This window comes from Rousettus aegyptiacus, unplaced genomic scaffold (assembly GCF_014176215.1).
Source record: "Rousettus aegyptiacus isolate mRouAeg1 unplaced genomic scaffold, mRouAeg1.p scaffold_m13_p_18, whole genome shotgun sequence".
Taxonomy (NCBI): Eukaryota; Metazoa; Chordata; class Mammalia; order Chiroptera; family Pteropodidae; genus Rousettus; species Rousettus aegyptiacus.
The window spans coordinates 12,053,763-12,062,908 of NW_023416293.1; the positions used below are offsets into that span (position 1 = coordinate 12,053,763).

The following is a 9,146-nucleotide window of genomic DNA, read 5'->3' on the forward strand; positions in this document are numbered from 1 at the left end:
CGTCTGGGGCCGGTTCGGCGCAGCAGAAGTCGCTGGAGGGTCGGCGCCCCCCGGACCTGCCGCGCGCGCGGGACTCCGCTCCGCCGAGCAGAGCGCGCGGGACCCCGCTCGGCTCCCGCGGCCGCCGCCAGGAGGCGGGGCGGGACCGAGGGGCGGGGCCCCGCCCCTTCCCAAAGCCCCTCCACCGCCCGCTCCCATTGGCCAGGACGACGGCCAATGAGCGCGCAGATCGAGGTCCTACCCGGAGTCTGGCTCGAAAGCTCCTGCCAAAACTTTGGGAGTTTTTAGAGAGGAGTTTTTTTTTTTTTTTCTCTTATTACTTTTTTTTTTTTTTTTTAAGTAACGGATTATTATTGTTGTTGTTTTAAATTTAGCTCTCAGGGCTTCGCCGTTTGGGTTTTTCTTTCGGCGCCCGGCCCCGGTCCCCCGCTTCCCGGGTGCGTGCAGAGCCGCGGCCCGCGCCCGCCTCGCCGCCCCAGCGCCCCGCGCTCGCGCCCGGCCCGCGGGCAGCGCGGCCCCGCACCGCCTGCGACGCGCGGCCAGGCCGACCGTGCCCGGCCGGAATCCGGCCCCCGCCCCCGCCGTCGGCGGCGCCCGGGCTCCCTGGCCTCCCTTCGGTACGGACGGAGAAGCGAAAGCGGGTCGCCCTCGGCTTCTTCTGCCGGCCTCAGCGCGCCGCTCCCCGCGCGCCCGCCCCCCACCCACCCGGCCGGCCAGGCCGCGGCGGTCGCCGGGCGCACCCCGCCAGGATGTTCGCCGCCGGGCTGGCCCCCTTCTACGCCTCCAACTTCAGCCTCTGGTCCGCCGCTTACTGCTCTTCGGCCGGCCCGGGCGGCTGCTCCTTTCCCCTGGACCCCGCGGCGGTCAAGAAACCGTCCTTCTGCATCGCGGACATCCTGCACGCCGGCGCTGGGGAGCCGGGGGCGGCCCCGGAGGGCCTGGCGGGGGCCTCGGCCGCCGCCCTCACCGCGCACTTGGGCTCGGCTCACCCGCACGCCTCTTTCCAAGCTGCCACCAGATCCCCGCTTCGCCCCACCCCGGTGGTGGCGCCCTCCGAAGTCCCGGCTGGCTTCCCGCAGCGGCTGTCTCCGCTCTCAGCCGCCTACCACCACCATCACCCGCAGCAGCAGCAGCAGCAGCCGCCGCCGCCGCAGCAGCCTCCACCCCGGCCCGGCGCCTTGCCGCCCCCGGCCTCCGGGGCGCGGGTGGTCGCGAACCCCCACCATAGCGGCTCGGCCCCGGCCCCCTCCAGTAAGGACCTCAAATTCGGAATCGATCGCATTTTGTCTGCAGAATTTGACCCAAAAGTCAAGGAAGGCAACACTCTGAGAGGTAGGTCTTGGGCGAGAGGCCGCAGGCCTCTGACCAGGGCCTTGACTGGTCCCTGGGCCGGCTCGGGGTGCCTTTGAGTGGTTTTACCATTCAGAACACGTCGGTAGGAGGAAGGAGAAGAAAATGAATTGTGAGAAGACCGTGAAACACTAGGTTTAAAACTCACCTGCTCTATGTAAAAAACCTCTCTGGGAATGCTTTAAAAACACACCTCACAGAATCAACATTCATAAAAATGGTTGGCGTAAACATTTGCTAACATGACTACCCCTTGTCTTGTCTTCAATCACATATCTAGAGAGAAAACTATATTATTTGACAGAGAGAGTCCTTTTGGGGAACGTTTTCCCTTCCGTTAATCTGATTTCTAGTGAAATTCCACCCAAGGAATGTAGCGGAACAAAATTGACTCTCAGCCCCCAAGAGGAGGGACTAGGGGGGCTCCTTCGGGAGGGCTCACGTCTGTGGCCTTCTTGGAAGGCATCTGAAAGTGACCCCGTTTGGGCCGATTCATGTAAAGCCCTTCCTTGCTATAACAGCGTGGACATGGGACACTCTCGGGACAGTTCCTGTCTCGCCACTTGGCCGCAGCCTGGAGAGAGGGGTTTTTTGGGGTGGAGGCTGGAGGGGGAGGGGAGGAACAAATCAGCAGGCAGCGTAAGGGTTTCCTCGAGGTGTAACCAACTCTTCTTTTCTCTGGTCCCCAGATCTGACGTCCCTGCTGACCGGTGCGCGGCCGGCGGGGCTGCACCTCCCGGGCCTGCAGCCCTCCGCCGGCCAGTTCTTCGCGTCTCTAGATCCCATTAACGAGGCTTCTGCTATCCTCAGTCCCTTAAGCTCCAACCCAAGAAATTCAGTTCAGCATCAGTTTCAAGACACGTTTCCAGGTATGGAAAGGGCAGATCCACCGACAGAAAACTCAGGACTGACGCCTCACAGGGCAGCCGCGGTGTAGCCCGCTCCGAGGGTGTGTGGAGGCCATCGCGTAGGGAGAGAGAAACCGAAAGATTCCTACGTGAGCTGGCTCACCCTTCAGCCGACTCCTGAGGGAAGGAGTGGGGGCCCTGCGGAACCAAGAGAGTGTGCCTGGGCGGGCGAGATGGGGTCGGGGCGGGGGCTTCCCCCAGTCTCTTCGCCAGAGAAGGGAGTTTGAAAATGCAGCAGCAAGAGATGCTGCGTGTTATCTTACAGACGTTTTGAAATGACCTCAAGCCCTTTTGCCCCAGGAGGTGGCATCTGTGCGTGTGGGCACAGAAGAGTGTGCACGCACACACGATTGAGAATGGGGGGCTGTTGCCTGTAGATCCTTCAGGCTGGAGGGACATTTTCGCTGGCTATTCACATGCCTGAAGGCCAAGCATTTGGTTTCCGTTTTTCCTTTGGAACTAACGGACCAGCCGCTGGGCTTCTTCACTCAGCATACACGCACTTTAGGCCTTCCCACGACCTTCTTAAAAGATGTTCAGTTACTCTCCGGAGGAGGGCTTTCTAACACAGGTAGGGGGGGCTGTTGATGCAAACCAGGTTTAAGCAGCACGATGAGCCCCCAGCCCTGCTGCTGCTGGCTGGGCCCCGACTCAGCCCTCTGTGTCTCCCTTGCTCCCTGCTGTCAGGTCCCTATGCTGTGCTCACCAAGGACACCATGCCACAGACCTACAAGAGGAAGCGCTCCTGGTCTCGGGCGGTCTTCTCTAACCTGCAGAGGAAAGGCCTAGAAAAAAGGTTCGAGATTCAGAAGTATGTGACCAAGCCAGACCGAAAGCAGCTGGCCGCGATGCTGGGCCTCACGGATGCACAGGTAAGCCAGCCCAAGCTCCAAACCAACAGCCCCAGGCGCCCCAGGCGCCCCAGGCCCAGGTCCCCTCTGCCTGGACCGACTCTCCTGTTTTGATGGAAACACAAGGTCTGGAATTCCAGAGGGTGGACTTCGCAACTTGAGGCAGGAGAGAGGAGGAGACAGAGGAAGGGAAGGCCCATCCCCAAAGATGTGTCAACAAGCACAGCCTGTTTATTTTGGCTAACAGGCGACTGAACCGCGAGAAAGCAAATAGGCCAGGGAGATAATCATTATGTACTCGACTCTAGTGCAGTTCGCTGTAGGAGGCAGTTTATTTCAGAAGAGATAAAAATCCAAAGTCAAGAGATTGTTCCCCCCACCCACCCCGTCCTCCCTCCCCCCTCCTGGTCCCGCTGCTGCTGGATTGTGAAATCCCCAGTCGTGAGGAAGTGAAAACATCATTTCAAACGGAATTACTTAGCCCCTGCAGGGCAAGGAGTCCGCTTGGAGCGGCCACAGCCCGATTGTCTAACGGCATAAACTCCGAAGAACAATCTCCAGTGGGGACAGTGAGAGAGAGAGAGAAAAGAAAAAAAAAGATTTACTTAGATGTCTTAAGAGCATGTCAGTGGCTTCCGGGGTTTTGGCATATTGGATATTTTTCAAAAAAAAAAAAAAAAGAAAAGAAAAAGAAAAGCAAATCTAATGTACCTGAATTCAATTTCTGAAATCAATTTTTTCCTTTTCTCAAATTCGAGAACCGGAGGCTTGTTTATTTATTTATTTTCGGTGGTGGTGGTGTTTATTTTATTTTTATTTTTATTTTATTTTTATTTTTTATTTTTTATTTTTTGCTTTGGAGCGACAAGAGTCGCAGTTCTGCCGCTCCCCGCCGCCGCGGCCCTTGCTCCCAGAGGGCCGCACGCCCCGGGCAGGGCAGGAGCGGAAGGCAGGCCCCCCTCCTCCTCCGTAGCGCCTTTAGGTGTCCCCACTTCTGTCGCTGCGTCTTTCTGTCCCCCATTGCACAACTCCCCTCCCAGCACCCGCTGGAAGAGCCCCACCGTTTTCCACCAGCTGTGGATGTTATTTTTAAAAGGGAAGCTGGAACTTGTGTGAACACATTGAGTCCCCAGGGGACGGTATATATTAATATAGATTCTCCGCCCCATCCCTACCCCCTCCCTCCACTTTGCACAGGTTTAATTCCAGCATTTTCTGAGCCTGTGCTTGGGTTCGCTTATCCCGAGCAGGGGCCGGGGCCGGGCCCTTATCAGCCTCTGTATACACACATGCCAAGGAAATGCTCTTCCACTGCCCGTCCAGAGCTGCCCCGATCCCACTGGGATTAACTGTTTGAACCCCGGCCCCTCTGGGCCCCTCTATGCTTCCCATAGTTCCTCCTTAAAAGGAATTACTCTCCTAGGGACTTGCCTTGGACAGTGGCGGCCCACGAGGGGCCAGCTTAGCAGGAATTCTTAACCTTGGTTCACCAAACCCTTGACATTGTGTGCAAGAAGATCTTGGGTATATGTGCGTTTTTCTGGGCCACGGGTCCACGATTTTAATCAGATTCTTGGGAGGGTCCTGACTCAAGCGAGGTTAGAGAAGCATGGATTTAAAGTTGATGTTTGCAGGCAAAGTGCAAGAATCTACCGTTCCAACACGCATCCAAGTTATTTCAGGTGAGGTCTGGAGGACCACGTTTTGAGAAACAGGCCTAGTGGTTTCCGGCGAGGACCCCTGGCCACCTCCTTGTTTCCCTGGGAAGCCCCTCAGCCCCTGCTCGCAGCACAGGGCCAGGCCGGTGGCAGAGGTGACCCGCTGGGACGATCCGTGGTGTTTTCCGGCCTGTCCGGCGGCTCCTGGCCGCAGACCGGTCGGATTGTGTCTCATCTAGGTGTCCCTTCTTGTCTCCCCGTGTGGCGCAGGTGAAGGTCTGGTTCCAGAACCGGCGGATGAAGTGGCGGCACTCCAAGGAGGCGCAGGCCCAGAAGGACAAAGACAAGGAGGCGGGCGAGAAGCCGGCAGGCGGAGTGCGGGCCGCGGACGGCGAGCAGGAGGAGCGGAGCCTCAGCCGCTCGGAGGGCGAGGCCGAGAGCGACAGCAGCGACTCCGAGTCCCTGGACATGGCCCCCAGCGACACGGAGCGGACTGAGGGGTCTCTGAATCAGACCACGGTCATCAAGGCTTCGGCCGCCGGCGGCGGTGGTGGCGGGTTTAGCTTCGGCAGCCTCGGTAGCAGCACCGCCACCGCGGGGGGCGCCGGCAGCCTCGGTGGCGGGGGCGGCAGCGCCCCCGAGGCGCTCCCCGAGCCCCAGCCCGCCCTCGACAGCGCGCCGAAGAGCCCGGAGCCCGCGCAGCCGCCGCTCGGGGGCCTATAGACTGGAGGTGGGCGGAGGGGCTTCCGGGCCCGGGCTGCGGACGCCCAGCCTTCCAGCGTGGCCGGATCTCGTGCCTACTCTGTGGTGGCGCTGAGGACAGAGCCGGACGCAGCAGCGGAGCCTCCTTCCCTACCGCGGCATCTCGCCCCTCGCCGGCCGCCAGGTGCAGCCCGCGCTGCGCACAGCCCAGGGGAGCCGCAGCGGCCGCGGACCGAAGCTTCTCCCGGATACAAGCAGCTCACACCGTGACTCCAGCGACTCTGCAGCTCCTTCTGCTCTAGGGGTCTCCCAGACTGCACTTAGAACGCCACAGACTTGTAAATAAAATGTTTACTACGGTTTGTAAAGGCCGCCTGGCTGCCTGGGGCTCTTGGGTAGGGATGTCAAGGGTCTCAGCCCCGCCTGAGCCCCGCGGTGCTGCATGTCACCAGAGCTTTATTTTTTTTGGGGGGGGGGGGAGCGGGTTGCTGTAAGCTCAGAGCCACCTTGCTGCAGAGATCAGCGTTGGGGCTCAGCGGTTTGTTCCACCATTTCAGAGGTGTCAGTAACTCATAGTCCAGGCCAACATGCCAGGGAAGGCAAGCCGGGCCTCGCTGAGTGTGGCCTGGGCAGAGCTGGCCGTGGAATCGGTTAGGCCCACGGGGCAGATGGCTGCCCAGACGTGACTTGGTACACGATGAGCTTGGGATAAGTGTGCATGCTGGCCTTTCGGGGGATCCAGAGGGTGCAGAGTCAGGGAGGAGAGGACCATGGTTACAGCCCAGCTCACAAGGCGGCCGCTCAGTGCTGGGCCTGGAGCCGTGAGGCTCTTCCAGTGCGACTGGTCCCCACCTGGATATGGTCCGTAGTGTCCTGGGGAGAAGGACAGGCAGACCACAGTGGTGAGGGCTGGGAGGCCTGGCCTGAGATGGCTTTAACGATGCCAAGCTAGTTGCACAGCAGGAGGTGACGCGTTCAAGGTCACGCCAAGGTGAGGCCCCAAACCAGAACCGGGATCTCCTGGCTCACAGGTGGCCAGCGATGGGTCCGTGAAACTGCACCCCCCACCCCCACCCCAACGCACACGCTCACAGTCTTCCTGCGAAACTGGGCCACGGCGGGACGAGGTCGAGCTCTCTTCCCCCCAAAGCTGCGGTGATTCGAGGGGCAGTGTCCCTAACGCGCTGCAGCTGGAAACCAGCAAACCTCCATGCAGCAACTGGGACAGGCCTGTCAACATTTTCCCGAAAGGTTGAAGATTCAAACCTTTCTCCAAGACCTGTCTTCCCAGCTCTCCTTCCCTCACAACTAGTCTTTGGAGTTTGTAAAAAGATCTTTGGGGGAGATTTTACAAATAGGCATTGCTGACAAACCTGACCACCTGGGCCTATTAGGCACTGAGCTGGGGGGAGGGCTCAAGGCTTCTGAGGGACCAATCACCGAAGCAAGGCAGCTGGTCCTACGGTCGGTCCTCAGGAGGACATGGCCTGGAGAGGGGTTCCTAGGCCACGCTCAGTGAGCCTAGGACAAACCCCAGGCCCCTGGCCGGAGCGAGAAGGCTCCCGGGCCTGGCTTAGCTTCTTCTCCACTCTGACCTATTTGCATGAACGCATTCAAAAACTATCCTAGATTTACCAGCCAAGGGGCAAAATAGAGGCCCCAGATTTATTCTTCTGTAGTGGTGGTAGGGGGGTAGGCATCAGACAGGTGGGCAGATCCCAGAGCACAGCCCAGGGATGCAAGGCTGACCATTTCCCACCCCTGTCAACCACTTCCCAGTCTCCCAAATCAAGCCGAATCCCTAGAGGAATGTGCGGGGGTGGGGGGAGGGGAGAGGGAACACCAGGGTGGTCTCTGCAGGAGAGGTGGAGGCCCCAGAGGGACCTCCAGTTAAAAGGGAACGTGAGCCAGCTGCTCTCCCTAAGTGTGCGGCAAGAGGGGTGGGCAGCCTCCCCACCTGCGTGGGTCCCAGCCCCGAGCCGGGGTGGTTTCTGCGTGCCTTCCACAGGCTCCGCTACGCCAACCGCCAACCGCAGGATTTTCTCTGGACCCCAGATTTGCTCTTATTACTGAGACCCGTCTCCTCCGCCCCTCCCCCAAATATTAAAGTTCTGGAACCAGGACTTCCCAAGAACATCGAATTGGGAGGCACTTGAATCCCGCCCTGGCGTTAAGGAGAACGCGGCGGCGCGTGTGCCTAGTTGAGGGGCCGGGCTGGGGAGGGGAGCCGGGGAGAGGTCGGGGCTTTGCGCTCGCAGCCGCTCTTCGCGAGGCCCGGAGGCGCCCCCAGCCCCGAACCCCCGTCGCCTTTCTCCGCCTGGGCCTGGCTTTGCAAAAGTGACGGAAATCATCGCCAGGAACAGTAATGAGTGATTTCAGGTACAATTAGGCCTTCATCTCGGCCAGGTTCACCCCGGCCAAGGGGCCGCGGTGGAGCCGGGAGGATGGGAGAGAAGTGAGCCGGGAAGCGGGCCCCCGCGGGCAGGGGTCGCGGGCCACGGGCCGCGCTCGCCCCTCCGCCACCGCTCGCCTTTCGCTCCTGACACTTTCCCGTTGGAACCGCCCGGGGCCCCGGAGTTCTTGCGCATTCTCATCGCCACCGAGTGCGCAAGCCGGGGAGACGTTTAGAGGCCATTCGGAAGAAGAGCGGCCGCGGGACCGCAGGCCACTCCAGGCGGGCAGGGGCGCGGGGAGCGAAGCGGCGTTTCGGGGCAGGTCGCCTCGACTCTTCCCGGCGCCGTTCGATGCTAGCAGGCGCGGCGCGGGGAGCTAGACGTTCAGGACCGAGAGGTCCCCGGCGCGGAGAGGGGCCGCGGCTCGGAGGGGGCGGGCGCGCGCCCCTTCCCCGCGCCCCGCGGGCCTCGCTCCCCCTTTCCTAAAAGCAGTTACAGCTTTGGGGTTCCGAGCGCGGCCCTGCGAGCAAGGGTACCCGGGCGCAATGGGCGGGCCGGCCGCCAGCGCGCGTCGCGCTGCGGAGGGAGGGGCGGCGAGTCTCACACCCCGGCGCCACCGGGGGCACAGGCGCGCGCGCACACGTCACACGTCGAACACACACTCAGGCGCACGGAGCGCAGAGTCGGACACGCGAGGGGCCGTCCGCTGGAGACCGCGGCTGCTTGCGGAGAACACCACGCGGGCACAGCTCCGCGCGCTGCACGCGCAGAGCCCAGTGAGGACCCCGCAGCGCCTCGGCCCGCGCGTGTGCGTGGCGGGGCGCTCGTCTCCGCACGTTCCCCTCTCCAAGCTTCGCGCACCAAGCCCCTGGAGCTGGCGCCGCGTTCTCCGGGTGTCCCGCCTCGGCCGACAGCCCGCGAGGACCCAGCTGCCTAGAGTTGTCAGCAGCGAGTTGCGGTCGCTGCCCCGTCCCCACCGAGGCCAAGGCTGCCCGGCCCTGCTCGGGAGGCTGTGGCCCGCAACCAGCCAAGGACTGCGCTCCCGGCCTCCCCGCTCCAACCCCGCAAGTCCTGGTGTGTATGGTTGGGAGGCGCGGGCAGGCACTCAGACTCCTGTCGTCACAAATCCCTCTGCTCCCCCGGCTCCCCTCAGAGGGGACCAGTGGCTCCGGGATCCTGATGCTGCTCCCTCTAACGAGGGTCAGACTTGGGGTGTTGGCAGGGGTTCTGCGCAGTTCGCAGCTGGTGAGCAATGAGTCCCTGGCCCGCCAGTCTCTCTGGTTC

The 9,146-nt window shown here is 61.5% G+C and overlaps 1 protein-coding gene across 1 annotated transcript; it reads left to right on the forward strand.

Annotated features, from left to right (window-relative positions):
- Nucleotides 1-201: 201 nt before the first annotated feature.
- Nucleotides 202-5,840, forward strand: HLX (H2.0 like homeobox). The gene is made up of 4 exons (XM_016165097.2): nt 202-1,332; nt 2,040-2,219; nt 2,946-3,130; nt 5,038-5,840. The coding sequence occupies exons 1-4, from the start codon at nt 750-752 to the stop codon at nt 5,488-5,490; spliced, it is 1,401 nt and encodes a 466-aa protein (XP_016020583.2). The 5' UTR covers nt 202-749; the 3' UTR covers nt 5,491-5,840.
- The last annotated feature ends 3,306 nt before the right edge of the window (nt 5,841-9,146 follow it).

Coding starts and splice junctions, on each gene's coding strand:
- HLX (XM_016165097.2), top strand. CDS start 750: ATGTTCGCCGCCGGGCTGGCCCCCTTCTACGCCTCCAACTTCAGCCTC. Junction 1,333..2,039: donor GGAAGGCAACACTCTGAGAG/GTAGGTCTTGGG, acceptor TCTGGTCCCCAG/ATCTGACGTCCCTGCTGACC. Junction 2,220..2,945: donor GTTTCAAGACACGTTTCCAG/GTATGGAAAGGG, acceptor CCCTGCTGTCAG/GTCCCTATGCTGTGCTCACC.